The 25216-nt window shown below is 46.3% G+C and overlaps 1 protein-coding gene across 11 annotated transcripts in view; it reads right to left on the reverse strand.

Moving 5' to 3' along the window:
• The window catches only part of LOC139373068 (mcf.2 cell line derived transforming sequence-like a), a 66060-nt gene that overhangs the window by 32909 nt on the left and 7935 nt on the right, over positions 1 to 25216 (reverse strand). For 4 of the 11 annotated variants that reach the window (XM_071113131.1, XM_071113130.1, XM_071113129.1 and 1 more), the window contains exons 1-3: positions 17243 to 17505; positions 4594 to 4677; positions 1396 to 1510 (exon numbers count right to left, since the gene is read on the reverse strand). In XM_071113131.1, coding sequence (XP_070969232.1) covers positions 1396 to 1510; positions 4594 to 4677; positions 17243 to 17315 — 272 coding nt within the window. In that variant the 5' untranslated portion in view covers positions 17316 to 17505. Of the gene's footprint in view, positions 1 to 1395; positions 1511 to 4593; positions 4678 to 17242; positions 17743 to 25216 lie in introns of those variants that run through there. The other 7 variants (XM_071113132.1, XM_071113123.1, XM_071113125.1 and 4 more) reach the window with 4 other exon arrangements.

The raw sequence follows: 25216 nt of genomic DNA on the forward strand, positions 1-25216 counted from the left end.
ACAAACTGCTTCCATATAGCAGCTGAGCCCTGGAGTCTTTTAACTAACAGACCCCGTTAGATACACAGGGAGTCTCTCATTAACACCGCCACCTCCTGTCCTCCACACCAGTCATGCTCCGTCTCTCCAAGCCCCCCCCCCTCCGGCCAACTCCCACAGGAGTCAGGGGTTAAAGGTTTCACCATTAGCTAATGGGGAGGGGAGGATATGGTCCATTTTATTACTTTTTTTTTGTTATTCAACATTTGATAATAGCAGGAATTCCTATTGAGATAGAGAATATTGTGGGATATCTGGACAAAAAGGCAGTTCCTGTATAGAAACAGGACTAGCATAGGACATACGTCCAGGACATACACCTCATGTACCAGGACATACACCTTGTGTACCGGGACATACGGGACATACACCTCGTGTACCGGGACATACACCTTGTGTACCGGGACATACACCTCGTGTACCGGGACATACACCACGTGTACCGGGACATACACCTTGTGTACCGGGACATACACCCCGTGTACCGGGACATACACCCCGTGTACCGGGACATACACCCCGTGTACCGGGACATACGCCTCGTGTACCGGGACATACGCCTCGTGTACCGGGACATACGCCGCGTCTACCGGGACATACGCCTCGTGTACCGGGACATACGCCTCGTGTACCGGGACATACACCCCGTGTACCGGGACATACGCCTCGTGTACCGGGACATACGCCGCGTCTACCGGGACATACGCCGCGTCTACCGGGACATACGCCGCGTCTACCGGGACATACGCCGCGTCTACCGGGACATACGCCGCGTGTACCGGGACATACGCCTCATGTGCCAGGACATACACATCATGTACCAGGACATACACATCATGTACCAGGACATACATATCATGTACCCGTACACACACACCACATGTACCGGGACACACACCTCATGTACCGGGACATATACCTCATGTACCGGGACATAGACCTCATGTACCGGGACATAGACCTCATGTACCGGGACACACACCTCGTGTACCAGGACATACACCTCGTGTACCAGGACATACACCCCGTGTACCAGGACATATACCTCATGTACCAGGACATACACCACATGTACCAGGACATACACCACGTGTACCAGGACATACACCACATGTACCAGTTGCAGCAACGTTGAGGTGTAATATAGATGCCAACTATAATGGTTAAGATACAGTCCTGCATAAGACAAGTTCACTTTGTTGTAGGGAGATTCATTGTTCTGTTCAGACAAAGGAACTGTGAAAATAGTTCTACACTGACATCTGCTGGTTGGCATTGTTACCACACCATTTCCTCAACTATACAAAGTAATGACAAGCTCAAGCATCAGAGTGTGCAATGCATTGTGTGTGTCACCTGGGCACACTGGTCAGGTAGGTCAGCACGTTGTGGAACTCTTCCTCCTGGAGCTCGCCAAAAGCAGGGAATTCTGGGAACACGATGATGGGACTGCCGTTCTCAGCTCGGCCCCCTGGGAAAGAAATTGGGGACGTTTGATTGATTAATTGATTACATTTGTTCAACAAGGAAATAATTTTGCCCTCAACTAGAAAGCACGTACAACCCCCCATATCCCCCTTTCAGACCCGCACAGAATAGACATAGTGACAAGCTTTAGAACCCTTTAATTTAATGTTTTTTAAAACGTTCATGTACACCATATTCATAATGTCCATTACTCTTCTGATAGATATAGCTAACCCACCCCAGTGGAATGAACACACAGAGCAGCGGTTCCAGCCTCTCCTTGGGGACCCTCAGCTGTTCCATGTATTTTAACTATCCCACAGTTAGCAAACCGGATTCAACTTGTCAGCTAATCATCAAGCCCTTTGTGAAACGTTTGGGGGTCCCGAGGAGAGGTTTTGAGGACCATTGACCCGAAGGAATCATGTGACGGTCTGAGTGGGGAGGGGAAGATTAGAGGATGAGATACAGGATCTGTCTTCTCTCACAAAGCCTGGTGTTACTGCGGCTCTGCAGGCTGCAATAATAGTCTTTTCTATTTTTATTCTTCCTTTTTAACTCTGCGTTGTCGGGAAAGGATTCGCGAGAAAGCGTTTCACGGCAAAGCCTACACCCGTTGTATTCGGCGCCTGTGACAAATCAAATTTGACTTGATTTAGTGCTAGAGGAGGGTACAGGGAATGAGAAATTAACAGGTGTGAGTAGAGACAAACAGACAGGCGGTCTGTTTGAATCTCTGCACCAGCCGTGCCACTAGAACAGAACCAGAGCACTGTGCCCTGATCCATCTGGTACCAGACGTGTCACTAGAGCAGAACCAGACCACTGTGCCCTGATCCATCTGGTATCAGCCGTGTCACTAGAGCAGAACCAGAGCACTGTGCCCTGATCCATCTGGTACCAGACGACTAGAGCAGAACCAGAGCACTGTGCCCTGATCCATCTGGTACCAGCCGTGTCACTAGAGCAGAACCAGAGCACTGTAACCTGATCCATGTGGTACCAGCCGTGTCCCTAGAGCAGAACCAGAGCACTGTGCCCTGTTCCATCTGGTTCCAGCCTTGCCACTTGAGCAGAACCAGAGCACTGTGCCCTGATCCATCTGGTACCAGCCGTGTCACTAGAGCAGAACCAGAGCACTGTGCCCTGATCCATCTGGTACCAGCCGTGCCACTAGAGCAGAACCAGAGCACTGTGCCCTGATCCATCTGGTACCAGCCGTGTCACTAGAGCAGAACCAGAGCACTGTGCCCTGACCCATCTGGTACCAGACGACTAGAGCAGAACCAGAGCACTGTGCCCTGATCCATCTGGTACCAGCCGTGTCACTAGAGCAGAACCAGAGCACTGTGCCCTGATCCATCTGGTACCAGCTGTGCCACTAGAGCAGAACCAGAGCACTGTGCCCCGATCCATCTGGTACCAGACGACTAGAGCAGAACCAAAGCACTGTGCCCTGATCCATCTGGTACCAGAAAACTAGAGCAGAAGCAGAGCATTGTGCCCTGATCCATCTGGCCCCATGTGTGTATGTGTGTCTGGCAGACACCTGCCTGAGTAGGCGACTAGAGGAGGACCAGAGGTTAATGATTACAACACAAAACAAGGCCTGGAGACACAGACAACCTCCAGGGGAGAGGACATACAGAGAGAACCGGGAAGGAACAGGAACACAGCAGGAGTCTTGAATGACACAGCTAAAACAGTATCGCTGCGTCACACTCTCACCCGCTGGGCTTGGAGTCACTCTAGTGGCGTACCAAGGCTGTAGCGTAGAAGTATGAATTACAACTAGACCAAGGATCATCTTCATCAGACTTAGCTGTGTGCTCATGTGACTCCTCATCAGAGGGTGGGCAGCTGTCATGAACACACACACACACACACGCATCACCCCTGGCAACCACGGAGTTATTAAACACACTGACAGAGAGATGTGAAGACAAACAGAATCTACACAGACTGTACGCAACCTAAGAACAGGTTCCCGGGCAAGACATGTAACAGCAACCATAAAACAGTTCGGAACCGAACCTCGTGAAATTCAGTTAGGAACCGAACCTCGTGAAATTCAGTTAGGAACCGAACCTCGTGAAATTCAGTTAGGAACCGAACCTCGTGAAATTCAGTTAGGAACCGAACCTCGTGAAATTCAGTTAGGAACCGAACCTCGTGAAATTCAGTTAGGAACCGAACCTCGTGAAATACAGTTAGGAACCGAATCTCGTGAAATTCAGTTAGGAACCGAATCTCGTGATATTCAGTTAGGAACCGAACCTCGTGAAATTCAGTTAGGAACCGAACCTCATGAAATTCAGTTAGGTACCGAACCTCGTGAAATTCAGTTAGGAACCGAACCTCGTGAAATTCATTTAGAGACACACTCTCGCTCTCAACGGGTGGAGTGTTAAATTCAGTCACACACTCAGCAGCCAATCACAGCAGCACATAGTGCCACACATACTTGGCTCTTCTAACTGTTGCCGGGCCAGGTTGCCAAGTGGATCGCAGTGTCGATTAATTATTCACGGGCCGTCTCCGTGCCGTTATTATCCGTGGTAACCCGATGTAGGGCCCTATCTGGGTTGGCATCGCCGTAGTAACAGAACAAACTGAGTTGGCCCAACTCTTTGGAAATATGGGTCTGGTGTGGAACGGTTTTCCTCAGTTTACCCCCAAAGGTCGGGTCGTTGCAAAAGTCTTAGTTTAGTTAAGTCATTTAGTTAAGTCATACAACAGAAATCAGTTTGAACAACACTGCTGTACTCTATCTGGCAGCCAGAATGCTATTCCTGTACTTTTATAAATAGGAAAATGCTGACGGATTATGTTTTGATGTTTAGGCCAGCTACTTCACTCAGCTACTTCTCTCATACAGCGTGATATGATTGCTGCTTCATCAGTGGCTGTGTCAGCTTTGGGGATGGTTCACTGTTATTAGCTTCTGCCATATTGCTTAAGCTTTTTCCATCTGTGAAGGGAGATCTTCAAGGGCCTTGGCATAGCGTTGGGATTGGCTCACTCGGATGTTTGGGATTGAACCACTATGAGAGGTAACTATGAAGGAGGGAAAAGAAAAAGACTGACCTGAGAGGAAAGCAAACCGTTTCCTGAGGTCAGGATCGATGTCTGCAGCAAACAGACGATCACTCTCCTGCTGCATGATGTCATCTGGAAGATAAGAGACAAAAAAACATAAACTACAGTTACAGTAACATACAGTATTTACAACAATAGATGAGTTACATACAGTATTTACAACAATAGATGACAGATACAGTAACACAGTATTTACAACAATAGATGACAGTTACATACAGTATTTACAACAATAGATGACAGATACAGTAACACAGTATTTACAACAATAGATGACCGTTACATACAGTATTTACAACAATAGATGACAGTTACAGTAACACAGTATTTACAACAATAGATGACAAATACAGTAACACAGTATTTACAACAAGAGATGACAGATACAGTAACACAGTATTTACAACAATAGATGACAGTTATACAGTATTTGAGTGAGGGTGGTTGCAGGTGGGAAGTGTACGGTGAGAGGTGAGGGTGGTTGCAGGTGGGAAGTGTACGGTGAGAGGTGAGGGTGGTTGCAGGGGGTAGTGTATGGTGAGAGGTGAGGGTGGTTGCAGGGGGTAGTGTACGGTGAGAGGTGAGGGTGGTTGCATGGGGTAGTGTATGGTGAGAGGTGAGGGTGGTTGCAGGGGGTAGTGTATGGTGCTGTGGCATCATGTGTGCTGAGGGATGGGATCAGACTACTAAACAAACACATAGTTCAACGTGTTTCTCCAGTTTTAGTATGATCTGTAACAGTCACTGAAGACATTGGCCAACATCTTCTGACATCACTGGTATTTTCAGGGTCTTTATGCCAGGGATTAAACATGCACACTTTCCCACTCCCCACCTCCCTCCATCTTTTAGTGTGTCCAGGCCCTGCCTGGGAAACGAATCCCACTGATTGTCCCAGTAAAAGCCACCGATGTTTCTCACACCAGGGCAGAGTGAACCACAAACCCACACATCTACCCACATAGGCTGAAAGAGCATCAAAGGATCACCAAGGTATGTTGAGACATTGACGGTTGCATGAACACCAACTCTCACACAAACGGTAGAGAGAGACCATTGTTTCAACAACAGTAGCATCTCCAGGATAAAGAGCTTATAAAACAGTGGGTCATTAAACCAGGATTTTCATCTGTCTAGATATAGCCACGGTGCAGTGGCGACCCATCATTCAAGGGGTGGTTGCAGTTTTGAGCCCCAGCTGTTTAGCTAAAAAAAAAAATGTTGAATGTTATTTATACCTTTTGCATATCAGTTTGCAAACAATGTTAAAAATGGTCTCTATTTTTGCTTTTTAAAATTATTTTATTATTTATTTTTGTTATTTTACCCCTTTTTTCTCCCCAATTTCATGGTATCCAATTGGTAGTTACAGTCTTGTCTCATCGCTGCAACTCCCGTACGGACTCGGGAGAGGCGAAGGTCGAGAGCCAATGCGTCCTCCGAAACACGACCCAACCAACCCGCACTGCTTCTTGACACAATGTATATCCAACCCGTACACCTGGCGACCTGGTCAGCGTGCACTGCGCCCGGCCCGCCACAGGAATCACTAGTGCACGATGAGACAAGGATACCCCTGCCGGCCAAACCCTCCCTAACCCGGACGATGCTGGGCCATTTGTGCGCCGCCCCATCGGCCTCCCAGTCGCGGCTGGCTGCGACAGAGCCTGGGCTCGAACCCAGAATCTCTGGAAGCACAACCCAGCCTAAAACCCCAAACAGCAAGCAATGCAGATGTAGAAGCACGGTGGCTAGGAAAAACTCCCCAGAAAGGCCGGATCCTAGGAAGATACCTAGAGAGGAACTAGGCTCTGAGGGGTAGCCAGTCAGTCCTCTTCTGGCTGTGCTGGGTGGAGATAAGATACCTGACCAAGATGTTCAAACGTTCATAGATGACCAGAATCAAGTCGACAATCTACTGGCAAATCCTTTTCAATCCTTATCATATGAAGAGAAATTAAAGATAAAACGTATCGGTGCTCATCGGTCATGAAAATTACACAACAAGTTGGAAATCGCAAATTCAACCATGAGTGGTTTGGAAGGAATCAGTGGCTAACTGAAAGTGTTACAAAGCAATCACTAGCCTGCTATTCAGACGAGTGGGTATGTGGTCCAAGTCTGGGTTTAAGGGTCTCTTTTCCAAGCTTAAAAGGATAAACATTCAACACTATGGTTGAATACATTGGCCATGCTGTCAATCCAACATGACTTGTGCCGCGTTCAAAACAACTGGAAACTCGTAACTGGGAACTCTGAACAAGCTCCGACTGGGAAAATACGGTCATACAACTCGGAATTCCAAGTCGGGAACTCGGGCCTCTTTCTTGAGCTCCGACCTGAAGATCACTGATGTCATGATTTTTCTGAGTTCCCAGTTGTCTTGAAAGCACCATAAATCCAGAGAATGCCAGACTTTGAGGACAAAGTTTAATGACAAAATTCGCCCACGAAGGACCGCGGCGCCACCTTCCTGTTGAAGTGAGCACAGCACAACAAGGTGAGTCCAAAAATGTCTTGTGTGCTGCTGCATCAATGATGTAATATGCCAGGGTGTCCTGGCCATAGAGAGGCTTTTATTCTCTATTTTAGTTAGGCCAGGGTGTGACTAGGGTGGGCATTCTAGTTTCTTTATTTCTATTTCTTTGTTTTTGGCCAAGTGTGGTTCCCAATCAGAGGCAGCTGTCTATCGTTGTCTCTGATTGGGAATCATACTTAGGCAGCCTTTTTCCAACCTGGTTTTTGTGGGTAGTTGTTTTCTGTATAGTTTATTTGCCTTACAGAACTGTTCGTCTTTCACTTTGTAATTTTGTTTGAGTGTTTTGATTAAAAAAAATCATGAACACTTACCACGCTGCGCTTTGGTCCGATCCTCATTGCGACAAGAGCCGTAACATATGTACACATAGGTAACATATATACACTGTAGCTATGAAAGTAATGCAAAGGGTATATTATGTCGCAAGCTGTTAGTAGCCCATGGTCATCACTTTAATAATTTGTTCCTTTTACCCTCATAATTCCGCCTACTGTTCTGACTTGGTGGCCTATAGCCTGTTTTAGATTAATGTAATCATGAATATTGTAAGAGCTTTTATTGTCTGCTTATATGTCTCCTTTATTTATCCTACGGTTCTGACTTGGTGTACCGGGAGAATACTGTAAGAACGGCCCATGTTCTGAATTCTGTCGCTGTACCTTTCAAAAGTGCTGAACAAATAGTTATATTGACTGTCTGTCCTAGCTCGCTCATTAATGTCTTAATAGAAATGGCCTCTTATCTGCTCGTCGTCCCATTTGTACATCTCAATTGTCAACAGAAACCACATTTGTTTAAGCAAGTCAGCCATATCATCTATGTGTTTTTAAAGGGCAGTAAATGAGGCTGAATTAACTGTTTTGATACCAGACAAGGCTTCGCTGATAGCAAGGTGTAGCAGTTGTAAGGATTCACTACTTGGTGCTGAAAAGAAAGCTCTTTTGTTCGGACAGCTTTATGTAGGCCCTAACAGTTTGTGGGCACCGTTTGTCACTGTTATAATGCAATTAATGTATTGTTTAGCATTGTGTAGTGTGGCTTTGCTGGCATGCATATGTTTTTTTCTTGAGTTTGCCCCTCCAAGATTTACATGCTAAAATCGCCACTGCCAAGGTGAGCTTAAAAAAATACTTTATTTCTCTCTATTCTTAACTCATTTTAATAAAAACTATTTGCAGTGATGATAAATTGCTTCTAACTAATGCTTATGTACCTGTTTAGGTTTGATACCATGCTCTGCCAAATCAACCATCAGTAAAAACCAGAAAACCCTGTGGTCACCTTTCAGGAGGGACTCACTTCAGGTCTCAGGGAAGGTGACGTCAACCTGTCAGGCTTAGCTAGCTCCAACCAGCTGGAGCCGGGAAGACTAGCATCCACACAGTGAGTGGGTCCATAGGGATCAAGGTTGAGAAACACTAATGCAGTCTATTCTAGAACCATAGACATGCATGTTGGCAGTCACTGTCAGTATTCAGTCTGATGTTGGTGTAATGCATCAGGACAGGTGGACAGGCAGCCCTGGGTGGAAGGTAACAGCTCAGTCTTACTACAGCCCTGGGTGGTAGGTAACAGCTCAGTCTTACTACAGCCCTGGGTGGTAGGTAACAGCTCAGTCTTACTATAGCCCTGGGTGGTAGGTAACAGCTCAGTCTTACTACAGCCCTGGGTGGTAGGTAACAGCTCAGTCTTACTACAGCCCTGGGTGGTAGGTAACAGCTCAGTCTTACTACAGCCCTGGGTGGTAGGTAACAGCTCAGTCTTACTACAGCCCTGGGTGGTAGGTAACAGCTCAGTCTTACTACAGCCCTGGGTGGTAGGTAACAGCTCAGTCTTACTACAGCCCTGGGTGGTAGGTAACAGCTCAGTCTTACTACAGCCCTGGGTGGTAGGTAACAGCTCAGTCTAACAGCCCTGGGTGGTAGGTAACAGCTCAGTCTTACTACAGCCCTGGGTGGTAGGTAACAGCTCAGTCTTACTACAGCCCTGGGTGGGAGGTAACAGCTCAGTCTTACTACAGCCCTGGGTGGTAGGTGACAGCTCAGTCTTACTACAGCCCTGGGTGGTAGGTAACAGCTCAGTCTTACAGCCCTGGGTGGTAGGTAACAGCTCAGTCTTACTACAGCCCTGGGTGGTAGGTAACAGCTCAGTCTTACTACAGCCCTGGGTGGAAGGTAACAGCTCAGTCTTACTACAGCCCTGGGTGGAAGGTAACAGCTCAGTCTTACTACAGCCCTGGGTGGTAGGTAACAGCTCAGTCTTACTACAGCCCTGGGTGGTAGGTAACAGCTCAGTCTTACTACAGCCCTGGGTGGTAGGTAACAGCTCAGTCTTACTACAGCCCTGGGTGGTAGGTAACAGCTCAGTCTTACAGCCCTGGATGGTAGGTAACAGCTCAGTCTTACTACAGCCCTGGGTGGTAGGTAACAGCTCAGTCTTACTACAGCCCTGGGTGGTAGGTAACAGCTCAGTCTTACTACAGCCCTGGGTGGTAGGTAACAGCTCAGTCTTACTACAGCCCTGGGTGGTAGGTAACAGCTCAGTCTTACTACAGCCCTGGGTGGTAGGTAACAGCTCAGTCTTACTACAGCCCTGGGTGGTAGGTAACAGCTCAGTCTTACTACAGCCCTGGGTGGTAGGTAACAGCTCAGTCTTACTACAGCCCTGGGTGGTAGGTAACAGCTCAGTCTTACTACAGCCCTGGGTGGTAGGTAACAGCTCAGTCTTACTACAGCCCTGGGTGGAAGGTAACAGCTCAGTCTTACTACAGCCCTGAGTGGAAGGTAACAGCTCAGTCTTACTACAGCCCTGGGTGGAAGGTAGCATCTCAGTCTTACTACAGCCCTGGGTGGGAGGTAACAGCTCAGTCTTACAGCCCTGGGTGGTAGGTAACAGCTCAGTCTTACTACAGCCCTGGGTGGTAGGTAACAGCTCAGTCTTACTACAGCCCTGGGTGGAAGGTAACAGCTCAGTCTTACTACAGCCCTGGGTGGTAGGTAACAGCTCAGTCTTACTACAGCCCTGGGTGGTAGGTAACAGCTCAGTCTTACTACAGCCCTGGGTGGTAGGTAACAGCTCAGTCTTACTACAGCCCTGGGTGGAAGGTAACAGCTCAGTCTTACTATAGCCCTGGGTGGTAGGTAACAGCTCAGTCTTACTATAGCCCTGGGTGGAAGGTAACAGCTCAGTCTTACTACAGCCCTGGGTGGTAGGTAACAGCTCAGTCTTACTATAGCCCTGGGTGGAAGGTAACAGCTCAGTCTTACTACAGCCCTGGGTGGTAGGTAACAGCTCAGTCTTACAGCCCTGGGTGGAAGGTAACAGCTCAGTCTTACAGCCCTGGGTGGAAGGTAACAGCTCAGTCTTACAGCCCTGGGTGGTAGGTAACAGCTCAGTCTTACAGCCCTGGGTGGTAGGTAACAGCTCAGTCTTACAGCCCTGGGTGGAAGGTAACAGCTCAGTCTTACAGCCCTGGGTGGTAGGTAACAGCTCAGTCTTACAGCCCTGGGTGGTAGGTAACAGCTCAGTCTTACAGCCCTGGGTGGAAGGTAACAGCTCAGTCTTACAGCCCTGGGTGGAAGGTAACAGCTCAGTCTTACTACAGCCCTGGGTGGTAGGTAACAGCTCAGTCTTACAGCCCTGGGTGGAAGGTAACAGCTCAGTCTTACAGCCCTGGGTGGTAGGTAACAGCTCAGTCTTACAGGAGTCTTACAGCAAGCTGCCACTACAGTCTTCCCTCAGACTCTTACCCTATAAACCCAGACACTCACACACACAACCTAGAGAGAAGCTGCCACAGAGCGAAGGGTGTGTGTGAGTATATATATTTCTAATTCTCTAATAAATCTAACTTAAATTTATACAAACTTGTCTTCTAAAAATAGACCTTGTAGTACTTCTCGCTCTGTGTTTTCCCCTCTTTCTTCCTGGTATTAGAGGTAAGGAACGTCTCTAACCCATTCAGTTCCATTGAGAACTAAGGGCCCTACCCTCCTCACCGAGTGCATTGTATATGATGTGTAGAGACGTGTTCAGTCTCGTCACTGTGGTCTGTGAGCGCTCCAACTGAGACCCGGAGAAAAGCCACCAAAACAGGCCTGTGCCAGCCAGGGAACTCTTAAGCAGCACAAAACCACACAACCCCCCCCCCCCCCCCCCACTCATTCACAATCAGGTCAGGGGACTAATCAATTAAGGTCAAGGGTTACAATGTGAGGATAGAGCTGACATGAAAACAGACAGAATAATTTATACTCTATGCAAAACATTTCTATTAAGGTTTTATATCTTGTCATATTCCTTCCTGTCTGGTAACTATTGTATAACCTCACAGATTACAGCTCAGATCTGGATGGATGACAGCTCACAGAGAAGAGGGAGAGAAAAGGGGAAAAAGGAGGAGGGAGAGAAAAGGGGAAAAGGGGGGAGGGAGATTGAAAGGAGGCCAGGGTTCTATTACTAATGCCTACATTGTTAATGAGGAGACCTGGCTCTAGTTGAGCTGTGGGGACTGGGAAGACAACTACACAGCTCTTTCCAAAGGAGATTCTACAGAGGCCTCTCTCTCCACGTTCCTTCTATGCATTTTATCGAATGCCATCAAAGCGACAAAAAAAAAGATCCGACCAACAGTTTTTGTTGAATAGTTTACAATGCATTTTCACTCCAGTCATGACATTCCTTTCACATGATCGTGTGACCCCACTGACACAAAGGTTCACACATGCACCAACATGGTAGTTACCATGCCTCTGTGCTACACAGAGTGCTACTCCCTCTCCTGTCCCATGAATCTCTCTTTGTTCGGTCATCATGTTCCCACAAGCAGCCGGCAGTAAAACACATGTTAGCAGCCTGGAAAGACCTCCTTGCCTTTACACGTCTGGTCTGAAGGACAAAGTCACTATCACAGGTGGTACAGTCCTTGATGTCGCCCCTTGAAAAATACAGTATAATCACCCAGTCTGACATTAACCCCTAGACCCTAACCCCTCCCCTTTATTTAACCCCTACAGCTAACCCCTCGGTTCGCTGGTCCATGCAGTAACTTCATGTGTTGTTGTGGTATGTGGTGTATGGGCAGGGTGGGCAGGGTGGGCAGGGCAGTCTTGGTATGTGGACTGAAAGGCAACAGATTGTATTGGGGATGTGGAAGTATGTGTGTGTGTGTGTGTGTGTCGTGGAGCACCATGCTGTGTGGAGTGCCATGCTGTGTGGAGTGCCATGCTGTGTGGGTATGAGCTGGTGATGGAGCCAACTGTTGGTGGTGGTGTGGCAAGAAGAAGGGCAGCTGTGTGTGTGAGTGAGAGGACAAGTAAGGGATGAACAGCCGTTCCACAGCTGTGTGTGTGTACTATTGTGTGTGTGTGTGTGTGTGTGTGTGTGTGTGTGTGTATCATTGTGTATGTGGGGGGAACCCAGTTCTATTATGGTATTACAGTCTGGGTTACCAGGTCCCCATCTGCCATGGGGATAACAACACACACGACAGTAACAACTGGGTCAAACGGCCACCGTTGCCCCGTTGCCATGCGTGCTCACTGTGTGTGTGGGTGCCCTCTGCCCAGCCCATAAATCTCTGGATTAAATCTGTAATATTTCTACATGATGAGCTGCAATATGTGGCTACTGTTCAATCTTTGTCAAATTCTTTTTTTCTCTCCATGGAGCGTCAGGTGCCAACATGGTGGCTAGTCTGCTGCACTGTAAGCTACACTATATATACACAGCAGTATGTGGACACCCCTTCAAATGACTGGATTTGGGCTATTTCAGCCACACCCATTGCTGACTGGTGTATACAATTTGGCACACAGCCATGTACTTTTCATAGACAAACATTGGCAGTAATATGGCCTTACTGAAGAACTCAGTGACTTTCAACCATGGCACCTTCATAGGATGCCACCTTTCCAACAAGTCAGTTAGTCACATTTCTGCCCTGCCAGAGCTGCCCCAGTCAACTGTAAGTGCTGTTATTTTGAAGTGGTAGGCCACACAAGTTCACAGAACGGGACCGCTGAGTGCTGAAGTGTGTAATAATCGTCTTTCCGTGGTTGCAACACTCACTACAGAGTTCCAAACTGTCTCTGGAAGCAACGTCAGCACAAGAACGGTTCGTCTGGAGCTTCATGAAATGGATTTCCATGGCCGAGCAGCCGCACACAAGCCTAAGATCCCAACACGCAATGCAAAGCATTGGTTGGAGTGGTGTAAAGCTTGCCGCCATTGGACTCTGGAGCAGTGGAAACACGTTCTCTGAAGTGACGAATCACGCTTCACCAACTGGCAGTCCGACGGACTAATCTGGGTTTGGCAGATGCCAGGAAAATGCTGCCTGACCCAATGCATAGTGCCAACTGTAAAGTTTTGTGGAAGAATAATGGTCTGGGGCTGTTTTTAACTGTTTGGGCTTGGCCCCTTAGCTCTAGGGAAGGGAAATGTTAATGTGACAGCTTACAATGACATTCTAGACGATTCTGTGGTTCCAACTTTGTGGCAAAAGTTTGGGGAAGGCCCTTTCCTGTTTCAGCATGACAATGCCCTCGTGCACAAAATGAGGTCCATACAGAAATGGTTTGTTGAGATCGATGTGGAAGAACTTGACAGGCCTGCACAGAGCCCTGACCTCAACCCCATCGAATACCTTTGGAATTAATTGGAACACCTACTGTCAGCCAGGCCTAATCGCCCAACATCACTGCCCGACCTCACTAATGCTTGTCCCCACATCAATGTTCCAACATCTAGTGGAAAGCCTTCCCAGAAGAGTGGAGGCTGTTATAGCAGCAAAGGGGGAGACCAACTCCATATTAATGCACATGATTTTGGAATGAGATGTTTGACGAGCAGGCGTCCACACACTTTTGGTCATTAGTGTAAACCTGTGTCTGTGTGCTAGCCCTGAGAGACTGGAGGAAATGTGGCACAATGTCTTTCCGCTTGGCCAGCGGACCAGTCTGTGTGTTGACAAGCATATCTCTGTTACTGAATGGAAGTAAGAGACAGACAACACACCACTGTTCATCACCCTCTCCACTGTCCCACGCTACTACCACGCACACACACACACACACACACCAGATATTCCAAGGAAACAGAACATCTCTATTAGGACACCTCTAGTCAAACTTTCCCTTGGTTTGACAAAAGGAGAGACATTCCAAAGAAGAGATTCCAAGGATGTGTTTTTACTCGTACTGTAAAACCTCTCTTGGTACTTAATAGTTCAGGAGATGGAAGTGGGTTCACCGTATTGATCGATGTCAACTCAGGTGTTTAATAAAAAGCATGAGCTGGTGCACACCTAGAGAAAATGATGTAGAGGTGCTGACTAACGGTGAATAAACTGGAAGCTATAGAGACAAAAGGGAGTCGCACATTCCATATACAGTGCGGCAAAAAAGTATTTAGTCAGCCGCCAATTGTGCAAGTTCTCCCACTTACAAATATGAGAGGCTTGTAATTTTCATCATAGGTACACTTCAACTATGACAGACAAAATGAGAAGAAAAAAAAAATCCAGAAATTCACATTGTAGAATTTTTAATGAATTTATTTGCAAATTATGGTGGAAAATAAGTATTTGGTCAATAACAAAAGTTTATCTCAATACTTTGTTATATACCCTTTGTTGGCAATGACAGAGGTCAAACGTTTTCTGTAAGTCTTCACAAGGTTTTCACACACTGTTGCTGGTATTTTGGCCCATTCCTCCATGCAGATCTCCTCTAGAGCAGTGATGTTTTGGGGCTGTTGCTGGGCAACACGGACTTTCAACTCCCTCCAAAGATTTTCTATGGGGTTGAGATCTGGAGACTGGCTAGGCCACTTCAGGACCTTGAAATGCTTCTTACGAAGCCACTCCTACGTTGCCCGGGCGGTGTGTTTGGGATCATTGTCATGCTGAAAGACCCAGCCACGTTTCATCTTCAATGCCCTTGCTGATGGAAGGAGGTTTTCACTCAAAATCTTACGATACATGGCCCCATTCATTCTTTCCTTTACACGGATCAGTCATCCTGGTCCCTTTGCAGAAAAACAGCCCCAAAGCATGATGTTTCCACCCCCATGCTTCACAGTAGGTATGGTGTTCTTTGGATGCAACACAGCATTCTTTGTCCTCCAAACACGACGAGTTGAGTTTTTACCAAAAAGTTATATTTTGGTTTGATCTAAAAAATATGACATTCTCCCAATCTTCTTCTGGATCATCCAAATGCTCTCTAGCAAACTTCAGACGGGCCTGGACATGTACTGGCTTAAGCAGGGGGACACGTCTGGCACTGCAGGATTTGAGTCCCTGGCGGCGTAGTGTGTTACTGATGGTAGGCTTTGTTACTTTGGTCCCAGCTCTCTGCAGGTCATTCACTAGGTCCCCCCGTGTGGTTCTGGGATTTTTGCTCACCGTTCTTGTGATCATTTTGACCCCACGGGGTGACATCTTGCGTGGAGCCCCAGATCGAGGGAGATTATCAGTGGTCTTGTAGATCTTCCATTTCCTAATAATTGCTCCCACAGTTGATTTCTTCAAACCAAGCTGCTTACCTATTGCAGATTCAGTCTTCCCAGCCTGGTGCAGGTCTACAATTTTGTTTCTGGTGTCCTTTGACAGCTCTTTGGTCTTGGCCATAGTGGAGTTTGGAGTGTGACTGTTTGAGGTTGTGGACAGGTGTCTTTTATACTGATAACAAGTTCAAACAGGTGCCATTAATACAGGTAACGAGTGGAGGACAGAGGAGCCTCTTAAAGAAGAAGTTACAGGTCTGTGAGAGCCAGAAATCTTGCTTGTTTGTAGGTGACCAAATACTTATTTTCCACCATAATTTGCAAATAAATTCATAAAAAATCTTTTTTTCTAATTTTGTCTGTCATAGTTGAAGTGTACCTATGATGAAAATTACAGGCCTCTCTCATCTTTTTAAGTGGGAGAACTTCTTTGCCCCACTGTACAGATAACCTTCCAGTCATTTATTGGGTAAAAATAACACCAACGTTTCGGCATCACTGTGTCTTCTTGAGGGTGGAAGAAGCCCTGAAGAAGGCAGTTACTGTGAGGTTATATATATATATATATATATATGGAGTGTGCGACTCTCTTTGTTTTTATAACTCACGTGTTTAAGACAACATATGAACTCATGACAAGGCAGAATATACTGAGAAAAAACGCTTCCTTAAGCTCCCGGAAAGGATTTGAAATACTTTTGGAATCAATTCAAACCAAAGAAAAATACAACAACAAAACAAACTGCTACAGTTTTCTCAAATGAATGGACAGTCAATGAAATGAAAGTGTTGGCATGACAACGTGGCACAGATTCCTGCTGGTGCTGCCCATGTTATGACCAAGCCATCCAGATTGGCAGATTGGTAGAGAGTGAAGACTCTTCCGTAGTGAGGGTGACTCTTCCGTAGTGAGGGTGACTCTTCCGTAGTGAGGGTGACTCTTCCGTAGTGAGGGTGACTCTTCCGTAGTGAGGGTGACTCTTTAGTCACCCTCACTGCCTCTTCCGTGTGACGTGGCAGTGAGGATGACACCTGAGGTGCCAACTGTGAAGGTTCGGTGTTGAGGGGCTCGGGTGAGTTTAAACCCACTTTATGCCAAAGCCTGTCCATCTGGCAGTGGAGAAACAGAGACTCTCACTGTGCTACGGCCTGGGTGTGCACAGGCATGCAAATTAAAACAGACACTTTGTAAAATATATGGGGGGGGGGGGGGGGGGTTTATTTGAATTCTCTTGTTTAACATTTACTAGAATCTAGTCCTGACTACTTGGCACAAGGCAACAAACACAGTCATTGGTAGTTGAAGATTGTTAGTAACCAGGTACCAATTAACTGCTGCTACAGTATTTCCATTTATGCAAATAGAGTATTTTTGCAAGAGGGAGGGACAAATTTAGATGTTCCACACTGAATGACAACAAAGCTCAAATAAAGTGTAAAAAAAAAAAAGTGCATTCAACTGAAGTAGAACTTCCTCACCTCTCTGACAATACCGTTCAGTCACACACAGAGCTGCACACGCACTGTATTCTGTCACATGCACTGTCAGTCACAAACACCCCCCCCCCCTGCCACACAAACACACCTTACCTGTTATCAAGTTGAGTTGCAGCCACATCCTGGTGATGTCATGGCAGAGCAGGGACACTCGGTTGAGGGCCATCCTGTCCCCCCTCTCACCCCCGGGAGAACACACACTCCCGAACACACACACTCTCAGAATAAGCGGTCGTGTGAGCGACAGCCGTCCATTCCTCCACAGCCTGAGTGCTGAGACTTCAACCGTACACTAAACGCTCCGGCGCTGGGCGGCACACACACACACACACTCACCACACCCCCATCCCTCCCCCTCTGTCTCCATATACACACTCAGCCAGACTGGGCTCAGTTTCAGATTACACCTCCCACTGATCCCTCTCTCCCAGGTACTGAAAGAGCGTAAACAAACAACTCAGAGAGAGAAATAGACAGACACAGAGAGACGGAGACAGAGAGAGAGAGAGAGAGACGGAGGAAGGGAGGGGGAAAGAGAGAGAGAGACAGAGAGAGACAGAGAGAGAGACAGAGAGAGAGAGACAGAGAGAGAGAGAGAGAGACGGAGGAAGGGAGGGGGGAAGAGAGAGAGAGAGAAAGAGAGAGAGAGAGAGAGAGAGAGACAGAGAGAGAGAGAGAGAGACGGAGGAAGGGAGGGGGAAAGAGAGACAGAGACAGAGAGAGAGAGAGAGACAGAGAGAGAGAGACAGAGAGAGAGAGAGAGAGATGGGGGAAGGGAGGGGGAAAGAGAGAGAGAGAGAAAGATAGAGAGAGAGAGAGAGAGAGAGAGAGACAGAGAGAGAGAGAGAGAGACGGAGGAAGGGAGGGGGAAAGAGAGAGCAGCCAGATGTAATTTCCCTCGGATAAGCCTATACATGTGCAGCTCACACATCTATAATCGGTGTGTAAGCTGGTCTGGGATCAGATCAAGGGGAGATAAAGACAAGTGACAGACAGAATGTGGTTGGTACACACAGCCCTCTGGAGGACTCCTCTCTGGCTGATACCCCTCAGCCAATCAGGAGCCAGGGCCTGAGTGATGATGTCACAGAGCAGCTGCCTGTATGGGACCGCCTCCAGCTCAATGCCACCTATGACATTTACTGGCCTTTTATGCAGCCAGAGATATGGAGAGGGATGTTGCCCCCACTGAGCTAGGGTCAGTTATGTGTTAAGCTGATCCTAGATCTGTCACACAGTTATGTGTTAAGCTGATCCTAGATCTGTCACACGCACCACACGTTTGTTTTACTATCCTTGTGGGGACCAAACAATTCCCTAACCCCTAACCCTTAACTTAACCTTAATCCCAAACCCTAAAACGGGTCGTTTAGGAATCCAAAGGGGTCAAAAGCCATCCACGGACCCCCCACACCAATCCCAACTCAACAAGTATTTAGTATCAGTTCTGTGTCTGACAAGTAGTATGGAGTTCTGTTTCTTCATCCTATGTAATGTATTCTCAGTGAATTAGTATTATTTTTTTTCTTGTTCAAAGAAATTAGTAATTGTATTTGTTGGGTTTATTTCCCATCCTACATCCTGATATTACCAGGTTCTGACCACTAGATGGTGCTGTTCCTGCTATTTAAAGAATCCCCACATCCATTGTTAAAGGGATGGTTCACCCAAATTACATATTGGTTTTCTTACTGTATAAGCAGTCTATGGACCAGGTATGACAGCAATCCATGCTTTGCTTTTGTTTACAAAAGAGAGCCATTACTGCTGGGACATTCACCCCCTTGTGAAGTGTGTGTATGTCTGTGTGGTGTGTGTGTGTCTGTGTGGTGTGTGTGTGCATGCTTAGCCATAGATCGACAGAGTTTTGATACTTTTACTGTCAATGAGGCAAACTCCGTTAGAAAATGTGAAATGCAGAATGTTTACGGTCAGTGTTAATTGCCGGTGGTCCTATTTGCTGAGCCTCTCCTTGACATAAAAGTCCAGACGGACTTGGTGCATGACTCATGGGGCACAGCTAGTGAGATAGTGAAGCAGTGGGCTAATCTCCTCAGGAAGTAATACGAGACTCTAGCTGAGACGGTTACACACAGACAAGCACTGTGTGGGAAATCCCATTAACTCACTACACAGATCCCACAGATCCCCCCCCCCCCCCCTTCACGCTACAGCCATCCAGACATCCATCCAGACATAGGAGACAACAGTCTGTCTGGCCATGGTGGAGAGGACAGAGTCATGTACTTCCTCTTTAGTTCGATTGTCATTGTGATGAAGTCATGTATCTGACAGTGCTACATGTTTCCACATAGAATACAGAACAGATTAGGAGACCCCCTCTACATACAGGATGTTGTATAATCCCAGGCAGTATTCAGACAGGGTGGCATTAGGTTTTTCATTTAAAGTAAAAACTGAAATGACTGCGAGATTAGAGATGAGGGACGATGGGGTTAGAATGGTAAAATGAATTGGTTTCATCCCATCTCTCTCTCCAGTCTGTGTCCTATAGACTCCCACAGTCCAATATATCTAGAGACAGAGTACTACCAGCAACCTCTCGTCAGGCTGGTTCTGGCTCCCAGACTACAGCAGACAAATGACTGTGGTTTCATGGGATAATATAAAAGGATCATTTGACCTGTTACCGTCTGTCTCTCTGCCCCAGGGCCACTCCATCCCTCCCTTTCAATCATTTCCCCGTCCCTTCCCCAATACTTATCTACCTCATGTTACACAGCATTATAATAACTTGATAATTAACATGCCAATAACATAGGTAATGTTATCTGAGTTATGTTATCTGAGTTATTGCTACGCATAAATATGCGTACAATATGCATCACTTCAATTACCTTCGAAAGACATCAATCCAGGCCCTACAGTAATTAGTCAAACACATCTGATGTCAGTCAACAGGGACAGACTCAGGAGTAAACAAGCTTGCATCCCAAATAGCTCCCTAGTCCCTATATAGGGGGTCAAAAGTAGTGCACTATAAAGGGAATAGGGTGCCACTTGGGAAGCACACCAAGTGTGTCTGATCCAAATCCTTTTACATTGTCTCTCTGTCGGCGTAGTGATGAAAATAGACTGCCGTTACTGTATTTGTCCCCATTATGAGAAGACCCAGGAACCAGGAAGCATATGGAGATTCAGCCTGTCAGTCGTTCTACTGTGTTATGGGACGGCTGACAGCCTTCCTGTCACATGGTCCCACTGTAGGGGTGCGTCTCATCTCATATATCTATACTGACCTGATAACTGATATGAAATCCAGGGCAGAAGATGGGAAGTAGACAGGGACAGTGTGTGATCTGTGTGACACTGAACGCTGACTCTAGGAAAGGAAGTGGTAGTTTATAAACGGACAGTTTCCTGTGGCTGCTGGATTGCTTTGCGGCACATGAGGCGTCTATTCACAGGGCATGGTGCACAACAGACCGGTCAGCATTTCATTTCCAAGAAACAGATTGTTAGGCAACTTAGTTGTGACCCATGCCTGGCCTGCTATGTTGTAAATTGTAAACATTGACACCCCTGGACTAGATGCTTCTGTCAATGTTTACAATGTAGACCAATCTATTGGTACGATGCTCTCGGCTTGTTTGCATTACGTGCAACACTTGTACCTGTGTGATGCAGTTTCCTTCTGAATAGTTTGTGTACATTTGAACAATAGAGGATGGATTGTCTTGTTGTTGACTGATGGAACTAAATACATGACTAATAGCAGCTGGAGCCAGGTACTATTAACATGACTTGATGTTAGTGTTATGGGTGGGGTCCCCACGGTCTCTGAGACAACTGTGAAGTGTGTGTTTGTGTGTACATTATGTGTGAGACAGAAGCTGGTCCTGTGGGTGAGGGAAATCGACCTGTCTTAAGTAATCCAAGGGTCAAACATACTAGCTTTATTCTGGGCGGAACTTGTTGACAACTGAGCTTAGTACTTAGGCCACAGGTGTCAAACTCATTCCACGGAGGGCCAGGTGTCTGCAGGTTTAGGTTTTTCTCCCTTTCAACTAAGACCTAGACAACCAGGTGAGGGGAGTTCCTTACTACTTACTCAATCAAGTACAAGGGAGGAGTGAAAACCTGCAGTCACTCGGCCCTCCGTGGAATGAGTTTGCCACGTGATCTCGGCGGTTGACTGATAACATGAGATTAGTGCTGACCGTTGGCAGGCCTGTTCAGTTGAAGGAAGTCGTTGTCGTGGTTGATAAACCGATAAACATGTGGCCTGAGATGAAACAGTGGGTCTGGGGGGGCATGGTGGAGACTGGACCAGACTAACTGCTCTGATTGACTGTTTATGCCGGGCTTTCCCCATCTCTTTATTCAAACACCATTTGTTCCCTCCCCCATAAACTTACCAGGAAAAGAAACATTGAGGTGTGACTTAAGGCTTGTGGGATCTGTGTAGGTGTACGAGAACAGCCACCTGAGAGCTGACATGATCTCAAGGGGATTTCTAGAGCGGGAACACTGGGACATGTAGGACTCATAAGACAATAGACCATCTATTGATTCAATTAAGGATTAGACTTGTCTCTAGTTTATCTGTCAAACAATCGGACAGGAAAACACCTAAAAACGAAATGCTGCTTTTGAGATCATTTATAGTACAAGAGAACAACAACCAATCTTTCATAGTTCCTTTCTCTGACACTGCATGTGTATTTGTTTACCAAAGGGAGTGGCTGGTCACTCTCTGTCTCGGTCTCTCTGTTTCTCAACCTCTCGATATCTCTATATCCTTCTCCGTCTCTCTGTTTCTCAACCTCTCTATATCCTTCTCCGTCTCTCTGTTTCTCAACCTCTCTATATCCTTCTCCGTCTCTCTGTTTCTCAACCTCTCTATATCTCTATATCCTTCTCCGTCTCTCTGTTTCTCAACCTCTCTATATCCTTCTCCGTCACTCTATGTGCATCAGTTCAGAATGCCAGACGGTCATTAAGGCCAATTTGCTTGTTCCTGCCCACTCGCAGTCACGTCCGCCTCACCAGCAGCCTGGGTCTACCAGGGCAGGCAGGCTTGTGTGTGTGTGTGTGTGTGTGTCCTTATCAAGCTTTCTTACTCGGAACCTGGGCGTCGTAACACATATTTGGGATAATGATTAAATAATCATACTTCCAACATTCATCATGTATAAAACACTGTTAATAGCCTGACACACCTGGGATTACCAGCTGTGGGGATTAGTATACGACTACATTGAAAGACAGACAACTTGGGAAAGGAGGGATGGAAGAACAGATGGCGGACAAGATGGAAGGGCAAAACAAGGGAGGGAACAACAAACAGAAAGAGAACAGGATAGAGGTAGAGAGAGCACAGCCAAAACAATCAGACAAGCCTTCATGGTGGACAATGATTCATCTGAACGTGTCACAGACAATTCAGTCGACCTAATGTAACACCTATTGCACACTCCCTGCTCAATCATAAAGAAACATTGATAGCATCCAATCAGGCACAGACAACAACAACAAAACACCATTATCCATGCCACTTCTTAGCAAGACAAACACTGAACTCTTACCCGAGTCTGACAGAGAAAGCATCATCACATTACTGTAGCTGAGTCAAAAACATATCCAGTCTTTCACAAGCACAATACCAAAGGACGCACACAACAGTCTACACGGGACTGGAGTAACACGAGTTGGATAAAGGCTAGGACAGGAAGGGGGTAGCCTATGTGTCAGTGTCTGGGCCTGGGCTGTTCAGTGTCTAGAGATGCTGACGCTGCAGAGCGCTACAGAGGGGTCACAGTGAGGTTCAGAGGTCAGGTAAAGGTCACCGCTGGGCTGAGGAAACCGAAATCGACACTGACAGATAGAGAGGGTGTTCTATGGGATGAAAAGGAAACTGAAATATAAATGACTAGGAATCATGGTCATGGGATCGAGGTGTAACAGAACAAAAGTGGGGGGAAATGTATAGGGACAGTTTTCTGGACACAGATAAATACTGGTCCTGAAGATGCCATTGAGAATGATTTCTAATCCAGGCCTAGCTTTAATCTGTCTGGGAAACCGGCCCATAGTGTGTTGTTAGGGCTGAATCCTACCATTAGATCCACACAATCTCTGACTTTTAAGTAAATCATACATGGATGTCAGTGGAGGCTCCTCAGAGGAGAAAGGGGAAGACCTTCCTCCTCCGCGAATTTCATAAAAATAAAAAGTGAAACATTAAAAAACCTATACTTTTTAAATAAAATTATACTAAATGTATCCAAATATGTGTCACCAAATAATTGATTAAAACACACTGCTTTGCAATGAAGGTCTACAGTAGCCTCAACAGCACTCTGTAGCGTAGCACCATGGTGTAGCCGGAGGACAGCTAGCTTCTGTCCTCCTCTGGATACATTGACTTCAACATAACCTAGGAGGCTCATGGTTCTCACCCCATATACTTATACAGTAATTATGACGACTTCCAGAGAATGTCCTCCAACCTGTCTTGCAGCATGAACTGACATTTTGTCCACCCAATCAAAGGATCAGAGAACGAATATAGTACTGAAAGCATAAGCTACAGCTAGCTAGCACTGCATAAAATATGGTGAGTAGTTGACATAGAGAGAGAAAGACAATAGTTGAACAGTTTTGAACAATTACATTTCTTCAAAAATGAAGGAGATGCAAGAGAGAGAGGGAGAGAGAGGGCTAGCAATATATTTTTTTCACTTTCACTTACTTAGCTAGCTAGCTAGATTAGCCTATTCAAACACCCGGTTCAAACTGAGAAGGCTTCTATGTTAGCTAGTTGGCTACGGCTATCCAACACTGGAACTCTTCCAAGTCAAGGTAAGCCTTTGGTTTAATTAATTTATTTCCACCGGGGCCTGCTGGTGTAACTGAAAGTACTTGCTGACTGTACACTGTACTGCATGATTGTAGCGGGTTTACTAATGTGTTAGTTCTATTAGCTATGTTGACTATGACGTTAGATAATATGGTGACAACTATGTAGGCTGTGCGTAGTGGTTATGATATGAAGCTTTGGCTTGGAAAGTTTTTTTTGCCTGGTCACAGACAGCTGATGTGTTGTGCACTAAAGTCCACAAGCGAAGGGAAAAGGTGAGAGAAGGAATTACAACAAGCAAAGTGATCATGCTGTTTGTATGTGGATGCTATGAAAGTGAACTGTGCTTGTGTGATTAGGGGTGTATTCATTCCGCCGATTCTGTTGAAAAACTTTTCCCAAAACGGAAGCAAACGGAATGAAATGGGGATAAACATATCCAAATTTGTCCAATAGAAACTCTTGTTGGCAACTGTTGGACTAATGACTATGCCCTAGATCTGCTAGATGTAGACAAGAGTGTGCAAAGAGGTTATGAATGTGTCACTGTCTGTCACCTTGATTACAAAAAAATATCATCTTGACCTGTCGTAAACTTTCATTCATAGGCTAGGTTGTAACAACCTCATGATGGGTACAGGGAAATTACAGTGTCATGTAGTAGCTTAAACCTATCAATGTTACATTGAACTGGGTGAATGGAAAATGAATGACAGTCATCCAACATGCTGTAATAGAAATAAGGTCATGCTCATGAACAAATGAATCGACCTCATCTTAAACGGCATCGACCACCACTGATTGACGTCAATGGGAAATTAATGCAGAAATGTGAGTGGCATACAAAGACTGTGTAACGAAGTGGAAATATTGGCACCGTCTAATGCCATCCAATAACATGGTGCCAATCTTTCCTGTTTGTTTAGGACGGGTGCCTGCAGAATTCTCTCTTTAGGGAGTTCTACCCAGTAGACGGCGTGTAGAAAACTCTCTCTGAAGCTCAACTTCAGACGGCTTCAGAGATATAAGAACATCTTTAAATAGCTTCCATTCCCTGACAGCATGACACAGCAATCCAAGTCCCTGAAGTGCACATCAATGAGGCTAAAATTAAGACTTATATTTTTTTCAGTTTAACAGACTTTGTAGTCCAAGGCAGGGTGAATGTTTTAGGTCAAAATATTCAGGCAAATATGCCCTCTATAATAGTATAGCTCAGCTGGGGCTTGGATTAACACGGACTC

Source organism: Oncorhynchus clarkii, chromosome 18 (genome assembly GCF_045791955.1).
Source record: "Oncorhynchus clarkii lewisi isolate Uvic-CL-2024 chromosome 18, UVic_Ocla_1.0, whole genome shotgun sequence".
NCBI classification, from domain to species: Eukaryota; Metazoa; Chordata; class Actinopteri; order Salmoniformes; family Salmonidae; genus Oncorhynchus; species Oncorhynchus clarkii.